Consider the following 18,665-nt stretch of genomic DNA (forward strand, 5'->3'; position numbering starts at 1 on the left):
TGTACTGTATTCTTCCCGCGAGCTTCCTTATTGGGCCTGTCTTTAATATTGCTAGCCTGTCTCTTGAAGGGATACGTTAAGACGTGTCGCACATTGGCTTTTACCACCCCTCCCTCTGCTGAGTGCTGCATTAAAAACTCAAAGTAACTAGTTGGGTCGCCGGTTCTCCCTTATGGTCTCAGTAGGATTTTAAATTTTATAAGGTAAATGAAGTGACACTCTGATTGAGTGGAATCACCTGGAGCCACCTGGAATGAAGTCATTGTAAGAACGAAGGGTCTTTTTCACCTCGTGCCCATGTCTCTTAAAATATTAATTGTGGGTCCTGATGAGAAGTTCTCAATCTACCTTACATGTCCCCTTGTGCACACGTCTTTCGGCAGTCTTTCTGTGTCAACATTAAGATGTCACTGGATTTGAAATCTCATAACCTTTCATTAGCCATCCATTTCTATTTTTTTTTATATTTAGCAGATGCTTTCAGTTACTTAACCCCTTCGATGCTCATGACGGAACGGTTCCGTCATGAGCGTCGGTTGGCCTGTGCTCATGACGGAACCGTTCCGTCATGAGCCCTTTGGCTCATTAGAACCTTCAGCACAGCGTGAGAATTTGCGCCGCGCTGAAGGTGTTAAAGGTGATAGACCTCTCTGGGTGACTGGAGGTTTCCATGCAAAAGCTTACTATATAGGTGTCACCAGCTCAGACCAGCCTGCAACTCAGTCGAGGCCTTCTTTGTGCCACCAAATTCAGCCAGAGATTTGAAAAAAAAATCCAAAATTTGAAAAAAAAAGCTAAGAGTTGTTTAAGAAGGCAACCGCCCCTCCCCCTCCCCCCCCCTCCCCCAGCCCCCCCCCCCCTCTCCAGCCCTACCTTCTCTTTTCAGCAAGGGAACACGTTCTGCGGACGGAGATAGAATCTCGCAGGTAAGGACTGTAGCGGGGAAGATGGACGAGGAAGTAATGACGATACCGTTACTCCCTCTCTTTCATAACCTTACTTCCTCTTAGCTTCTCCCTCCCTGACTCACTCTAGTGCCCTTGCTTCTTTTTACTTGCTTACCATGCTGCTTTTCTTCCTCTCTCTCTCTCCCTGTTACTCAATATCCCTCGCCTTTTGAATTCCTCCTCCCCATGGGCGTAGCTTCCCTTGGTGCAGCGGGTGCAGTGGCACCGGGCCAAGAGGCTTTCGGGGCCCACTTAACCCTGATTATTGCTGTATTTCACATTTCAGACAGTGGCAAGGGCCCATTTACTACCTTGTACGAGGGCTCCTGACACACTCGCCATATCACTCCTCCCGCCCTCTTTTCGTTCCCACTTGCATTCTTTCGCTCACCTTTTCCCTGCCCTCTCTCACAGCCTGTCTCTTCTGTTGCCCCCTCTCAATCCACAGTGCATTTCTCCTCTCCCTTTCTATCTCTCATCACTTTCACCCTCTCCATCACTCTCACCACCTGCAAACAACCCCTCTCTCCCTTCTGTCTGATTCTCCATCACCCCTCCTCTCGCCTTCACTCTCGTCTCTCTCATCCTCTCCCCTTGTTTCCTCCCACCCCCCTCTTTGTTCCAGCTGTGGAGTCCTGCTGTGTCCTTCACCTCACCTTGACCCTGTCCAGTTACTGCTTCAGTCCTCACAGCACAGTATCCATATCCCAGGTAATCTCCCAGCTGCCTCTACCGCCTCTCCCTCATCGACCCCACCCCTCCCCCCCTTCCCACCCCTCCCCATCCACCGCTGCCCAGGTCTGGTGAGCAGCACTCAGCTCCTCCAGATAAGAGTGGAAGGGGGCGATCTCCTGGTACAGATCCCACCCCGCCGGGGCACATGGTGCAGCCTGTGCCATCTAGGCAGGTACAGAGGCTCGCACGGTTGGGCCCCTGCTGCCCACATGCAGGGCTTTAAGTGGGGTAAAAAAAAACGTTTCCAAGATGCAGCTCCTTCACTAACACCTATAGGCAGCCACAGTCCATGCAGTGCCGATTTCGCTGGCACTTTTGTAAAAGTTGCGGCGTTTTTTCAAAAGCGCCGATTTTGCGGGCACTTTTGTAAAAATCGTGGCATTTTTACAAAAGTGCCGATTTCGCAGGAAATCGCGAAATCCTGGAGGGTCTAATTAGAGCAGTTCTGAATGCTGCTGGTGCTGGCATGGCAGTAGGTCAATTGAGGCAGAAGTTACCCTTACTGGGGTCAATACAGCCAGCGTGATAACGTCGGTGCTGACAAGCTGCAACATTAGGAATGGATTAAAACCCCCACCACCACGACCCTGCGGTCGGCAGGTGGCACTGGCAACAAATGGAAACTCCAGGCAATCATGGTTCTGGGCGGCTGGTCATGTGTGCTAAGGTCTGAGCTCCAGCTGCACCGTGCGCTGGTGTGATTCAGAATGCCCACCGCCGCACGAGTAGCCTAAGGTTATTAACATGACGCTGCTGCAGTGCGCACGCTCTGATAACTAAAACTTACCCTCTTTGATTGGCCGGACCGTCACTCACTCCTGACGTCACTTGAAATTCTGCGGCGCGAGGTCAGCGTCAGGTGAAAATTCAGTAGTGGAGCTCTCACACCGCAATACTGTGCTGAGGGGGTCCCCTGCAGCTCGTGGCCCCCGCACCGCGGGTGACGCGGAGCCTGTATTATGCCCCTGCATGGATGCCACTGCCAGTCTTTTCCCCCGCAGTCCTAAGACTGACTCTGGTCACGGCCCGAAAATCGGCCCGACCCCACTCAGAGTGGGCCGGTTTTGTTGGGGCGGCGGCGGCCCCAGCAAAACCGGCCCCCTCTGAAAAAACCGACCTCCACACTATCAAGCCTTCCAGGAGATTGCCCGGTCCCCCTATTCACCAGTCCGGCCCTGCTTAGGGGGTGTGATGCATCGCTTCCTTACCGGAGAGGAGGTGATGCGTCTGTTTCTTACTGAGTGGAGAGGTGATGCATAATTTTCTACTGCCTTCCCCAGCAATGCGACCGACACGGCGCCACACTGTGATGTGTGAAGATCCGCGGCTATGCGATGCGTGAAGATCTTGGATGCGTTGTAACGATTCCGCCGCGTCCCCTCGATGTGTCGGATCTTACAATGTAGGGCCTTCGTCAGAGTTGGTGCGGTGATCTCTGGCGCACAGGACTCTTTGCACAGCAGACACTTCAGCCGTGGGCCAGCGCTGCGTTGATGTATCAAAAATTCTTCTTGCGCCACTGCAATGCGTCCGAACCAGGCGATGGGTCGATTTTTACAGTTCTTCAGTCTTTTGCAGTTCCCAGCCTCAGAAACAACCTCCAGATGCCCAGAATACTGGAAGGCACTTCTTGGCAGGTGAGAACTCCCAGCAAAGGAGTTCAGGGGGGACTGAATGGGAAAGTCTTTGTGTCCCTGAGAGTTCAGAACAGGAGGCAAGCTCTACTTCAAGCTGTTAGAGATCTTTGTCAAGCAATGGGACACAGCAAAGGACGTGTCCTTTCCTTGGCAGAAACAGCCACTGCAGGCCAACCACACAGCAAAGGGGCAGTACTTCTCTGTTCTCTCCAACTCTTCTCCTTGGCAAAGGTTCCTCTTGAATCCCAGAATTAATCTAAAGTTCAGGGGTCTGAGCCCCAATTTCTATAGCACACATGTCATTGTTCCCTGGTGGCAGAGAAGCACTTTGCCTATCCAAAACCAGATCTGTCCTCTCTGGTGCAACTGCCTGGCAGGAGGTTCAGACAGCATTGTCCAAGGCAGACCAGGCCCATTCAAGTGTGAAAGAAATCTCCTCCTCCTACTCTTAATGCAGCCCAGGTCTATTCAGCCCATCCCTGACTTATTCAGGAAAGGCAGAACACCCATCAATAAGCCCCCCTCAGCCCGTGGCTGTCTGAGAGAATGCACATCGCCAGTCCTTGACACTCCAAAGCGAAACAATACACATGCCTAGCAGAGGCACACAGGATGGCTAAGTAAGAAAATACCTACTTTCTAAAAGTGGTATTTTCAAACACACACTATAAAAATCATCTTTACCAGTAGAAGATGCATGTGCAGGCGTGATGCTGTATACATCATACGCTTTATACTTTAATGATGAAGAGCATGGACACAAAGTGTTGGCAAAGCTAGTAGGTATACACTGGCAAAGTCAAATGGTGAGACCTATTGTCTTGGCCAAGGCGTGCTCTCTTGGGTGGGGTGATTGATCGTCTGTTGCCAGATTGAAGTGGCTTCTGCATCAGCATCATGTGCCGTCAGGTAATTACGATGCAGTTGTGTGCGCATGAGGATGTGGTATATTTATGCTACTCTTTCCGTAGGGGGTTGGGGCGTGTGCTGTTGCAGCCAGTCACAGTGCTGTTGCCTGGGCAGCGCCTTATCAACAATATTGCTTTGGCGCTGTGTTAGGTTAGCATGTGGGGTGTATAGGTTTTGTCCCGCGTGTGACGTCCAAGTGCGACTATTTGTAGGTGGAGGGTAATGATATGACCAGTGCAAAATGTAGTGAACCTAAACGGCGACGCTGCATTTACATTAATTATCTTCAAATATGCAACTACAACAAATTATTTCAATGCCAAGTCAGATATTTATTGAGATTGAGGCAATGCGCTAATTATCCTTCCTGTACAAGTTTTTTAAGATGCATTTTGCGGTGTCACAGAGCTGAGGGCACCCACTGCACACAGACAAATGTGTGGAAAAGGCTCGTGTTTAGTTACGATGGCACGAAGGCGATTCATGTACGAAAAATATAGCTTGATATTTCAAAGGGTGTTTTTTGTCACATATAATCGCGCTTTATTCTGTTTTTCGCCTTATATAGAGCTCCAAAAATGCTGGAGCTGAAGTATTAAACGTTATGGAAATTCTTCCTTTGATGCTTCTGAAAGCTGCAGGAGATGAAATGCCATTTCATAATTTCGATTTCAAATGCCAGCAAACGGTCTGAGATGTTGTCTTTGTTTGGAACAGGGTTCATGTGGAGCTATGATTAAAGCGCTAGCCAGACAGACAAGCGCCTTTCAAAGACCTGCTTTAAAGATTTCATAATTAATTTTTGTTCTTGCAGATATTGTTCCTGCTTAGTGGGTACAGGAGCTTTTTAAGTAGCAAGGTGCGTTGGATCGGTTATTCAGGCAAACAAAAGTCTGAAATAATTCAGCATCAGAAAAGCCAAGTCTGCTTTTGTTTGACAAAACTGAATGAATGCAACACTGTGGTAATTAGTTATACCAAACCAATATATTGCTATATATTGTTTTTGAGATGTTGCCCAGGACAAATAGGATTTTTATTTATGTGAGGCTATTTGCCCTAGCTTTCGCCCACTGATCATATAGACACAGACAAAAGAGGCAACCTACAAAGCGGCATATAATTCTATTTGAGATCTTCCTACTTGGTTTAATAAAATATGTGTATGCCCCAAAGCCGTCATATGGAAAAATATACTGTGTGCACAATTCGTATGTAGGCAATGGTGTAAGATGCTGGACTGCTAGGCAGCTTATTCTAGATCTCTCCATATAATAGGGAGGATGTTGTGTTCCTGACAGCATGTTTACCAGTTTCTCTAAAAACTTTGTCAAAACTAATTGGAAAGTAAACCGAAGTGAACAGGATCCACTGCCCACCTCTTGAACCCCAAACTGCAGCACAGCAGCCCTTTCCATCAACCCAGACCATATCCGGTGTTAACTCGGCTAACTTTCTTACCTGGATCGACAATCTCATGAGTCCAGTTTAAAATCTGCATTTGGCAGCATTTTCTCAGGTCTGTGACCTGGTACTTATTGCCATTAGGTGGTTCTTCACAATTAGCAGATCTGGTCTGTATTTAGTCCATAATCCATTCATATTCCAAGTTACTAGCCACTTGCATGGCAAGAAACTTTGAAACTCTCTTAGTACAGAGAATACTTTGCATTCTCTGTACCAGTAGCCAGTGCCCTGTTGGGAGTCCATTTGGACCAAAGACCAAGGGGAGCATTGCTTTTCAACCACAGGCGTCCTGCTTGGGGTGCATCTCCTAGTAAATTTCTTCTGTGGAACTCCAGTTTCTGTAAATTCTACCGTTCCTACACCTCTTCGGGAATCAGGAAGTTTCCTGTTTTCTTCTCAGATTTGACTTTGGTAGGTAGCAGCATGGTAAAAATGAATACTGGTTTCTATGAGCTTTTCTTTAGCATCAACAGAAACTTTAATCTATGTCTTTCAAGTATTTGCTTTAAATCCGGAAACAGTACTACCCCTCGATTTTGAGTAGGATATCAAAATCGGTGTACTGCTGCTGAAAGTAAGATGGGTGTGTGGACGCTTTCCCGAGTGAATTTCAACTAGCCTGTGTTCTGTGACGACCCCCGTGCCTGGCCGTATCCACCCGCCGGTTCCTCCCTGCTGAGACGCTAGGAACAACAGCGAAGCAGGTTGAAGGAACTCGCCTTCCCAGGGGGCACTGCTAACGCGCATTGGAGAGCGTCATCACCCAGCGCCAGGCGGCGCTACAAAGCGGGGCTCCGACCGACCAGTGGGGTGTATTGCTGCTGAAAGTAAGACGGGTGTGTGGACGCTTTCCCGAGTGAATTTCAACTCGCCTGTATTCTGTGGCGACCCCCGTGCCTGGCCGTATCCACCCGCCGGTTCCTCCCTGCTGAGACGCTAGGAACAACAGCGAAGCAGGTTGAAGGAACTCACCTTCCCAGGGGGCACTGCTAACGCGCATTGGAGCGCGTCATCACCCAGCGCCAGGCGGCGCTACAAAGCGGGGCTCCGACCGACCAGTGGGGTGTATTGCTGCTGAAAGTAAGACAGGTGTGTGGACGCTTTCCCGAGTGAATTTCAACTCGCCTGTATTCTGTGACGACCCCTGTGCCTGGCCGTATTCACCCGCCGGTTCCTCCCTGCTGAGACGCTAGGAACAACAGCGAAGCAGGTTGAAGGAACTCGCCTTCCCAGGGGGCACTGCTAACGCGCATTGGAGCGCGTCATCACCCAGCGCCAGGCGGCGCTACAAAGCGGGGCTCCGACCGACCAGTGGGGTGTATTGCTGCTGAAAGTAAGACGGGTGTGTGGACGCTTTCCCGAGTGAATTTCAACTCGCCTGTATTCTGTGACGACCCCCGTGCCTGGCCGTATCCACCCGCCGGTTCCTCCCTGCTGAGGCGCTAGGAACAACATCGAAGCAGGTTGAAGGAACTCGCCTTCCCAGGGGGCACTGCTAACGCGCATTGGAGCACGTCATCACCCAGCGCCAGGCGGCGCTACAAAGCGGGGCTCCGACCGACCAGTGGGGTGTATTGCTGCTGAAAGTAAGACGGGTGTGTGGACGCTTTCCTGAGTGAATTTCAACTCGCCTGTATTCTGTGACGACCCCCGTGCCTGGCCGCATCCACCCGCCGGTTCCTCCCTGCTGAGACGTTAGGAACAACAGCGAAGCAGGTTGAAGGAACTCGCCTTCCCAGGGGGCACGGCTAACGTGCATTGGAGCGCGTCATCACCCAGCGCCAGGCGGCGCTACAAAGCGGGGCTCCGACCGACCAGTGGGGTGTATTGCTGCTGAAAGTAAGACGGGTGTGTGGACGCTTTCCCGAGTGAATTTCAACTCGCCTGTATTCTGTGACGACCCCCGTGCCTGGCCGTATCCACCCGCCGGTTCCTCCCTGCTGAGACGCTAGGAACAACAGCGAAGCAGGTTGAAGGAACTCGCCTTCCCAGGGGGCACTGCTAACGCGCATTGGAGCGCGTCATCACCGAGCGCCAGGCGGCGCTACAAAGCGGGACTCCGCCCGCAACGCGGGACGCGAGCGGGACGCCCGGGGCGAAGCCCGGGCAAAGGGCGGGCCCTCTTAGGCCGGAAGAGGCTGGGCTGGGCCCGAAGTCCTGGCCAAATCGTACAGTAAGTAGTGATCCATCTAATATTCCAGTTACTGTTCTTCTGTATGATGGCTACAGCTGCTACCAGCTCTACTACTGCCGGCATGGATAAAAATGGGGGCATACTAAATCGAACCCTGGATGACTATTTCTCTAAAATAGCGCCTGAGGGCAATAAAGAACTACTACTTGCTAAGCGGCGGGCAGATCGGCGCCGCTCAATCGAACGTATTAAAAATAGGACATTGTCTGAGCCTATTATTTCTGTTACTCTGGATAACGAAATGAACAGTACTCTGACAGGCAATATGTCCCCAACACCTAGCGTGCCCCTACTATTTAAGGAATGTTTAGCTCCTGCTATTTCACCCACGCTAATCCAGCCAGAGTCACAAATTGACCTACATGCCCTTCCAAGTACACCCAACTCCACAAAAATTATGATTTCCCCCACAATCAGGCCGGGTAAGGTAGTAAGAGGGAAAAACCAGAGGCCATTGCCACACAAAGTACATGGGCCCCCTCCTTCTAAAAGGAGACAGAAGAAAATGGACCCAAATAAGCCCAAGCTAAGCCACACTGACTTTGGGAAGAAACCTAGTCTTGCTACTACTATGACTTTGGAAAAGCCTGCTAGCAAGCAAACAACGGCAACTGCCTCAACCCCTTCAATACCCACGATACCACCTTCCCCATCAGTCATTGTGCCTGACATCATCCACATCCCAATGGAAGAAGGTTCGCAGACAGCCTTTCCGAAGAATCTTTTGGACAATATTGAAATGATTGTGCGAACCTACATGCTAGCCCTATCTGAAAGACTAAAGGGAGTGGAATCAAGGCTGGGGAGAATTGAGGTGGACCTGGTAGCTCTTGGGCAACTGGATAGGCCACTAAGACCCCAGAACGCGTCACAGCCCCAAAAAGCTTTAAATTCAATGTGCACTCCCTTAACTGAAGGGGCAGCCGTAAAATCTACTAACACTACTATTGATAACAACTTAGTAGTAGCCAACTCAGCTGCCCCTAACCACCCAACTACAGGTGCTCCTTCTGTTAGTAAACCGTCCAATAGCTCTAACTCAAAACAACCAAAAACATCTATGAGTAGACCAACTACAACATCTAATTGTACGGATACCCTAGTTAACATCCAGCCTAGGGAACCAAGTATCCCCCCAAACAGACTCTCAAGAGCCGAAGAGAACGAGGCTAGTCACGTAAGAGGGGGACAGGGAAGGACACCACCTACGGAACTTCCACCGGAAGATCTACCATACGTGGTGGTACTTACCGGGGATCCTGAGCTGACAAGTGGTAAGCGGGAAGGTTACTTTCAGCTAAAGAACAAGATAATGCACTGGTTGTCATTGTACAGACTCAAAGCCAATCACGTAAATGGCGAAATAGTTCATGTTCGCCGTCTGTCCTGGCTGCGTGGAAGAACAAAGGACATAGGGGGTGACATTGTAGTTGTAAACTTTAGGGACAGAAAGGCGGTCCAATATATTTTGAGTTGGCCCTATGGCAACGAAAACAACTGCATAGTGCCACACCCTTTGACTTATTTCTACCCAAGATCAACTGTATTCCCCCCTCAACACTCAACCAGCTACATTCCCTTTAATACACAATCTTCAAATATGGAAGTAGCTAGGAACCCTGCCTATTTGCATCATTTTGTTCCACCCCCTTTGATCCATGGGTGGAACACCGTACCAACTAGTCACAACCTAGGAGGAAATGGAAAAATGTCCAATCTCATTCCATTTACTCCCTTGGAACTAACAAATAGGTTTGAGGCATTCAGTGGCTTGGAGGAGTGCGATTGATGTTTAAAGAGCATGGAAGACAATAGGGGTACTGAAAATGTCTCACGTATTTTGGGGTGTACTGAGGAAAAAGGATCTAGTTGTTTGAAGCCAGGTCCATACACTGCTTTAATATGTGATGAAACAATTAACAATAGATTGCCTGTTGCATTACCTGTAGCGTCTCCTGGGACAAATGAGGGTTCACTTTTGTTATCATTCGCCCCAAGTCAAAAAAGTAGAGATGCTGGGGGGAATGAAAATGTGTCATGTACTTTGGGATACCACCACCGAAAAGAAGGTAATAGCTGTCCTAAGGTGGACATACGTTCTGTTGTTATAGGTACAGTTGAAGTCAATAGGAGCTCACCAGTCGTTATACCTGTTGTGCCCCATGATTCGAATGAGGGATCTTCCCTGTTTACACTCGTCTCATGGAACATTGCAGGGGTGCGTGCAAATTTAAATGACCCTGACTGGAATGCATACATGAACACCTTTGACATCTGTGTACTGCAGGAAACATGGGCCACAGTACAAATGCACAGGGTTGGTTACAAAACCTATCAAATAGAGGCTGTCCCCTCCCTGAGAGGTCGCGCATCTGGAGGCCTCCTAGTATGGGTCAATGTTTCCATTAAATCAGTTATTAAAATGATTAACACTGACTCCCCAGACATTCTTTGTCTAGAAGTAACGACAGTGGATAATAGGGTGTTTTACCTACTTAATGTCTATAACAGCCCCCAGTCTTCCCACAAGGAATCCTTATGTATAGGGAAGTTAGAGTCACTTATGGATTCACTAAAAACAGAGTCGGGTGCTATTCTATGTGGAGACCTGAACTGTAATTTTGAACCAATCTCAGGGATAGCCTCATTGTTTGAAGAGGAGGACAATGCCAATGCAATACTCGCCCTGAACGAGAATTGTATGGTGGCCGGTACAGCACTGGCTCTACAGATTACAAGGTTCTTGACTTCACATGGCTTGAGAGCATGTAACGGCCGTATACCATCAGACAGCCCGAAAGCCCTCACATTCAAGAGACGTAATTATGGAAGTAACCTAGACTATGTTATCGTCTCCTTTGACCTTTGGCCCTTTACAGTAGACCTAAAGGTCAAAGAGAGATATGAAAGTGACCATTGCCCTTTAGAAATGAGTTTTTTACTAAGCAGGGTAACGGGGCTTGATAACACGGAGGGAGGTCATAGTATAGCATCCTCATCCACAATTGACAATATTGTCCTTAGCAACAATCGTAGGGCGGTTAAATGGGCCTTTGTGTTAGAAAAAGAGGACCTATTGGCCAATATTTACTGCACTTTTGCAGATACCCTGGACTCATATTGTCCCCATAACTGCGACCCTAAAGAATTTATTGATCTACATAAGTCCCTTTTCAGCAAATTATTAGAAATTCTTACAAAAAAACCTAAAAAAGGTCCTGGTAGGACTAGTGCAAAATCCGTAGGCAAACCTTGGTATAACAAGGAATGCCGCCTTGCCAAAACTGCACTGATTAATGCTGTCAAAGGGGAAGGTCCGTTAGAAATCAGAGAGAAAAGGAAGGCTTATAACAAAATAATACTAAGAGCGAAATCCTCATGGGATGAGGAATTATGGCTCAATATGTTAACAGCCGCTAAAAATAAGGACCAGAAACAATTCTGGGATCTGGCAGCCAAGGAAAATAAACGGGAGAAAGGCTCCAGGGAGGTTTATTTAGATGAGGACACTTGGGTTAAGCATTTTTCGTTATTGTATGCAGCCAAAACTCCAACTGAGGCTGCAACTGACGTACCCCCGGTTACAACACCAGCTAATACCCACCCGGTAATTTTTACTTTACAAGAAACAGAGGCAGCAATTACTACAGTAAAGAAAGGGAAGGCGCCAGGACTTGATAGAATCCCTGGTGACCTGTATTTGTATAATATTGATGTTTGGGCACCCTATTTAAATCATCTATTTAACATAGTTGCGGCTAGCGAGCACATCCCGGACACTTGGAATGGCGCAGAAATTATCACTATTTTTAAAAAAGGGGATCGTGGTGATCCAGCAAATTACCGCCCCATTAGCCTTTTAGATATTACGCAGAAAATGTATGCTAGGCATATTCTAAATATAATAAATTCATGGCTGGAGGAGGAGTCAATTTTATCTAAATATCAGGCGGGATTCAGAAATAAAACAAGTACTATCGATCAAGTATTTAGGCTATGCTGCTTGTATTGGAAATATGTCATCATCCGCAAAGGTCACTTGTATGTGACCTTTGTAGACCTACGAGCAGCATTTGATCTAATTCCACGAGACCTACTTTGGGAAACCCTGAATAGGCAAGGGCTGCCAGGCGAATTACTAAAACTTGTAATAGGATTGCATCAGGAGAATTACGCTAAGGTTAGATGGGGCTCAAATGGGGAACTCACAGACCCGATCCCGATAAAAAGGGGAGTGCGACAGGGCTGTGTCCTGGCCCCCACGCTATTCTCCCTTTATGTAAATGATATTGCAAACTATATGGAAAATTGTGACAACGATTCTCCTCAACTGGGAGGGGAACGCGTTGCGTCCCTCCTTTTCGCGGATGACACAATTTTAATTTCGCAAACGCCACGCGGCCTACAGATCCTACTAGACAGGTTCCAACAGTACTGTATCCATAAAGGATTAGAAATTAATATAAAAAAAACAAAATACATGGCATTGAACCCGCATAAAACTTTTAAAAAGAACTTAATGTTAAATGGGCAAAAATTAGATTACGAGCACAGTTTTACTTACCTGGGGGTCTTGATAGACTCTGTAATGGGATGGGGCCCACAATTGGAAAAATCAAAATTGGTGTTCAAACAAAACTGTTTCCCAATAACACAGAGGTATAATAAAAGTGTGAACAAGGCAGTCACTCCAGCAATAGAGCTTTTTAGATACAAGGTACAATCCGCCTCCCTGTACGGGGCAGAAATCTGGGGGCCAGTATGTAAAAAAACCTTTGAAGTACTGGAGAATAAATTCGTTAGGGGACTATTAAAAGTTCCAACCAACACCCCCCTGATACCCCTATTCTTTGACCTAAATATCAAACACACAGATCAGCACGCTATATTGAGACCATTGCTGTTGTGGGTCAGACTATGGACAACCCTGGAATTATCTGACTATAAAAATGGGTTGAAGGAAGTACTAGAGCTTGATAGGGACAGTAAGATCTTTTGGTTTAGGCATGTAAAAAACTGGCTTACCAAGCTCGGATTATCACACTTTTGGAACGAGCCAGGATCTCTAAACTCCGCTTCCAAGAAAATTGTTAAACTAACTTTTTGGTCATATGTGAGCTACGATTCTGTGTATACAAGAACACACGGTCCCCTCACTGAAAAATTTCTTTTGGCAAAAAACGAGGCTCTATTCGAACAATTTCTCGACGAAATCCAGCCCCCATTGGCCAAATCCCTATTCCTAAAATTTAGGTAAGGAACGTTGAGGATAAAGGTAACTGAGAAAAGATGGGGGAAGTCTGATAAAGACCATTGTACCTTGTGCACTAATAACCAAAGGGAGGATATTTTTCACATACTGTTTTTTTGCCCTAGTTACGGCAAGGCAAGAAAAAAGTGGATAGTTCCCTTGTGCCGTAACATCGGCTCTACTTCCCATAGGGAAGCTGGCAGAATCTTAAGCACGGACACCAGTCAAGTAATTGTGTTCGGTATTAGCAAATTTTTATTGTCCACTTATTTTATTAGAAGGAAATTATCTCTTTCATTTTAATTAAGGAAAACTGCTTATTCGGACTCTCCGAAACCATGAATAATGCCAAGGCATCGCATTTTTAATCTTGGCTGTTTAAATTCAATTTAATGTCTTTTTAACTTTTCTACTGTTTTAAACATTTTAATATTTATTTGATACTGTGCCAAACTGAAACTGTAACTTATGTGTCCATATTTGATGAAATGCAAGTCAATGTGTTAAATATGATGAAATGCAGAAGCAATGTAGTATATATAGGGTGCTCATTATAATGAATGAACTGAAGGTTTCTATACTGTTGTATATTTTACTATGAACTGTATATTTTATTGTTATCTTTTATGTTGCAATGCAACGAAATAAAGATTGAAATTGAATTGAGTAGGATATCGGACCCATTTGTGTTGCTGCTTGCCAGTCACTTCTATTCAACAAATGTTGCAGTGATTGCTCAGGTGAGGCACTTGCATGAGGAGGAAAGATGTATGTCCTTCTCTTGATTCGAAGGTCATATGACTCTGGTCCAGTGTGCACCTGTGACTTAAAATAATGCAGACAGTCCCTTTGGTTTCAATATCTTCGATACCCATTCCTCAGTGAGCAGTTCCACATTAATGTCCTCTGCTTTCTCAGACACCGTTATGAAGCAGACATTGTTGTGCTGAAACCACCCTTTAACATCCTCTATCCTTCTTATCAAAAGATTGAAACCTTCTGTCAGTTCCTTCATGCATTACTTCTTTAACAAGATCATATATTTTCTGTTGCGTTGTTTCCAGACTACCGGATAATCTTGAAGATGGCCCGCAGCACGTTAACTTTAATATTTTTGATGATGTTCTGATTCTCCAGATCAGCCTTTGAGCGTTATACAACTGTAAGATTCTCCCATAGAGGCTGGTCGGGTTCATATGTTTTTATGGTTGGCTCATTTGTCTTTAAAGTTGACCCTCTCCAGTTATGCCCTTTGAAATTTTACGAAAGGCATATTTGTTAAGTTTGTTCCCTTGTTGGAATTTTAGCCATTGCATACACCAAATAATTTTTCCCAGAGGTCTCCTCGCCAAGAGAGGTACTTAACCGCATCGCTGCGGCGGTTATTTTTACGCTACGCAGCTTTTTTCTAAAAGCTGCGGTAGATGATGAGCTCAGCTCGTCATCCGCACACGACCCCCGTGGCTGATGACGAGCTGAGCTCGTCATCAGCATCGGAGGGGTTAAGAACAATATTTCAGTGGATTGCTTTGCCCTGGAAAGAATATCACTGACATGCCTTTTTGTAATACAGGCAGTCTGTCCGTGATAGAACACGAATGGAGTCTTTCAGACCAAAATTACTGGAGTCCCCTTGAGGCCTCATGTTTTAGAGCCAGGCCTATCATTAAGTCACCCAAGCATTCCGAATTCTTCCTTTGCAAGTAGGGAATGAAACTTGGAAGAGGAATCTTCTGCAAACCCAAAGATGTGGTGGGCGCCCATTTCCACAGGTTGGAACTACTTCATGAATAGAGAGCGTGAGTTGGTCTAGGGCGCTAAACCTCCGATCTGAATCCCAGTGGTTTGTTGCCAGCCACCACCAGCCTGACTTACCTGAATTTCCTTAACACAGTCCTGGCATTCACTATTGATTTGTGTCCATTGTGACACTCTGGGGGTGTCAATCCAAAGATTAGATTCTGGTCATTTGTCTTAGACTGCACCAGTTCTACCACCCACCCACCATGGAGTAAGAGCTCAGGGATGGATGCTGTTGTACCTTCATCTTACTCACTCAAATCCTGCTTGCTTGTCTGCTTTACAGGGTGCCTTCAAAACAACATCAAATGAGCAGGGAATGAGAAAAGGACTGGTCCCAAGCGTCACTCAGTGGCTTAAATATGTGCGATGTGTGATCCTTTGAGTTTGCATCCTGAGTTAAACACAGTGAAGAGAAGTGTCACCCTACTTGATTTGTCTCAATCGCTTGCTTAATTCTACACTGGTTTCTCTGCTGTAAAGCCCCGGGTTTCCTCCATGTGGCCAATCACAACTGTGTCCCAGCTTCCACCAAAGATCAGGCTGTTGGGCGCTTCAGTCCTCTGCTCTCTTTAGCCCACCCCAGGTGACATCCTTTCCCCTTCTGCTCTGAGCAAGTGGCACTCCATTACAGCTGGCCAACAAACGTGTGGAAGCACGAAATTGCAGTGCAGTTGTTGGGAAGATTCTCCAGTCACCTCAGACAGAAACCGTGAGTCAAAATAGTCTTCCCACTATATGGCTTCTACTCCTGACGCCGCACCAGTATTTTTAATACTGAGTATCAAATAGAGAGTCCCGGGCAAGCAGGTGATTTGCTAGTTTGTAGCCATTTTGAAGCTCTCCATACCACGTCCTCCCATAAATGGCTTTTAACCTTCCACATACGTGTTGAAGAAAATGTCTAATACTAAAGACTGGGGAGTAAGAAAATGTCTGGAGCTCAGGTTTTGTTAATGCAGAGCTTTAATCCTTCCAGACTTACAAGTCTACCTATTTTATTAAACCTCTGTGATAAAATAAATGTTGTGCAGCCATTAAACCTATTCAGACTCATGCACAGGGTGTATTTCTAAAGATGGTGGCCATTTAGTACACAGGCACAAAGCGTTTCCTGCTATATCCTAAAATATCCTGATGACTGTAAGCCCTCTGTTGGTTGATCAAGCTAGAGAGTGGCTATGTGAAGGAAATTACTGTCCAGGTAAATAAAATAAGATTAAAGCTACACCAAAACATGACAAAATGGGATAAAAGGCAGGCTATTCCCATTCCAGGTAAGATTGTCATGATGTAACTTAAAAATAGTAGAGTGACTGGTTTTACGCTTTGATGATACTTGCTGTGTGCCATGTTTCAGGATTGCAAATTGATGTTGAATCAGAGACTGGATTAGCTGTACATGTCCTGTAAGGTCGTGAAGAATTCATTATGGATAAGATACACATCTACTACTGGAATGTTATTCATACTTTCTAGTCTTTTTCAGTTAAGTCTGAGATTCACAAATATGCTGAGAGCCCTGCATTCATATCACAAATGAACTAATTCTAAATGTACAGGATGATTTTAACACTCCACATGTATGGTGTGTGAGTGAGTCGGAGTAATGGAGGCCTGAGTGATGAAATTTGCCCCTGATGTGGCATAGCACTAGAGAGGTTGTGAGAACTGTGCTCCCAGAAAGTGCATGCACATTGCATTTAGCTGAAGGTGCGAGGTCCAGACTCTGAAGTGAGGAAGTTCGAGAGAGGGTTACCTTTAGAATTTCCAGGAGGCCTTTTGCCAGCAAGGAGCTGCTGATTAGTTGTCCTTAGCATTGCCATTTGGTAGGTAGTAGAGGGAAGGTTGGGACGGCAGGCTGTTGTGAGAGGCGAGGCCTGTCGTCACGGAGTACTCCTTCCATTGGGCTGATAACAGCTAGGTGCAGCAACCTCACAACTTTTTGTGCCTCTTTTGGCAGTGCGCCATATTGGAGACTGCTACCTGCTGCAGGAAGGACCCCTTTGCACACAAGCTGTGTTTGGAGAGCACCCTGTGTAGGACACTTGAAAAAACAGAAACACTCCAAACCAAATCTGCAGTTGTAGACAGTGTATTCACATGCCCTCTCTAGAAGTTGTGTGCAAAGGTGGGACCAAAACCACCCCACTTTGTTCCTGTTCCAAGTCCTTTATGACCGGGGACGAGAGTGTTGCGCAGGGTACTCAAAGGACTGCTGTGACTTGAGAGAGCACGTTTGCCTGAGCTTTACCTCTACAGTGAATCTATTCATGTGGTGTTTGCATCTGTGTGTATGATGGGGTGCATACATACAGGAGCCGATAGTGTAATTTTCATCATGATGATCTAGAAAGATCCACTTTCAAGGTCTGGTAACATTGAAAGGTCCACATGCAGGGACTGATGGCAGACTCTTTCATGTATGTAAGCATACAAGAATAGATGACAGAAAGATGCACATTCAGATGTTGAATTGGTGCACATATAGCCCTGATAGAATAGGCAGACTACTCAAATGCATGAGCCAGTGACAGAAAATATGCGTGTATTAGGTGACACTTACGCCACTACAGAGCCTTCTTTCACAATAAGTGTCTAAAGTTGACCTAGCACAATACATAAAATGGTTTGATGTCTGCATTTAAGAATATTTCTCGGACCCTGCTGCCTTTGTCATTGACTCATACGTTGAGAAATAATTTCATTTGTGTTAAATTTACATAATAGTAAATAACTGTCGATTTTCTTTTATCCCCCTAGTTTGTCAAATTTGCAAATATTGAAGAGGATACACCTTCTTACCACAGACGCTATGACTTTTTTGTGTCTCGATTCAGTGCCATGTGTCACAACTGTGATCATGATATAGACATACGGACAGAGTAAGTACATATTGCTGTGTTTTCTAGTGAAGTATTAGACTGCTGTGGCACTCAGATGATTGTTGCCTTTGCAAATTCCTTAATAAAGAGTTACATTTAATGTGATTATTGAACATGACCCGCTATGTTGTACAAAGGCTGCTCAAAAGCACGGCATGGCTTGTTATGCTGTAACTGCTCCACATTTTTAGAACATTTCATTACAGCAGTAAATAGTGCAATCTGGTGATCTTTGAAACTGGTGAGGTGTGATACTGCTCCGAATTTGAGGGAGGGAATTATGTAAGCCTGAATCATGTGATAGGGGCGGGGGTAGGAGGGGCCATTCTCTACCCCATAAAATGAGAAAACAAGGATGTTGTCAACTAGTGCATTTTAAAGCACTGGTGTCACATACATTATCTAAAAATCCGTTAGCTCTGCAAGGGCACTCATTACATTTTCAAGTACTTTCTTATCGTGTGCCATGTAAATGATGCCCAATACTCCCCAGAAATTGACCCAGTGTTTTCAAAATGCCCCCCTCCAGCACGCCAGTAATGACCTCCTCTGTGCCAGGGCTGTCCTTTGGTCTTGTGATACCCCATATGCCATGTTTTTCCCTTTTGCCAAGAACTACATACATTATGCCAGTGCCAGTTTTTTGCCATTGATGCTGCCCATTTCCTCGGGGCGACCCATATATCAAACATGTCAATTACTATGCCAAGGCCAGAATTTTGTCATGCTTGCCTATCCACCGACAGTCCCCCATTGTTATCTTCCCTCTGTCTGGAATGACCTCCAGCATTCCATTGCCAATATTTAACCATACATGCCTCTTATGCCAAGAATTTCCTC

The 18,665-nt window shown here is 46.2% G+C and overlaps 1 protein-coding gene across 5 annotated transcripts in view; it reads left to right on the forward strand.

Moving 5' to 3' along the window:
- The window catches only part of EFR3A (EFR3 homolog A), a 1,108,455-nt gene that overhangs the window by 461,946 nt on the left and 627,844 nt on the right, over positions 1 to 18,665 (forward strand). For all 5 annotated transcript variants that reach the window (XM_086966224.1, XM_086966228.1, XM_086966225.1 and 2 more), the window contains one exon: positions 17,704 to 17,825. In XM_086966224.1, the coding sequence (XP_086822350.1) occupies positions 17,704 to 17,825 (122 nt within the window). The remainder of the gene's footprint in view (positions 1 to 17,703; positions 17,826 to 18,665) is intronic.

Source organism: Lissotriton vulgaris, chromosome 4_1, assembly GCF_964263255.1.
Source record: "Lissotriton vulgaris chromosome 4_1, aLisVul1.2, whole genome shotgun sequence".
NCBI lineage: Eukaryota > Metazoa > Chordata > Amphibia > Caudata > Salamandridae > Lissotriton > Lissotriton vulgaris.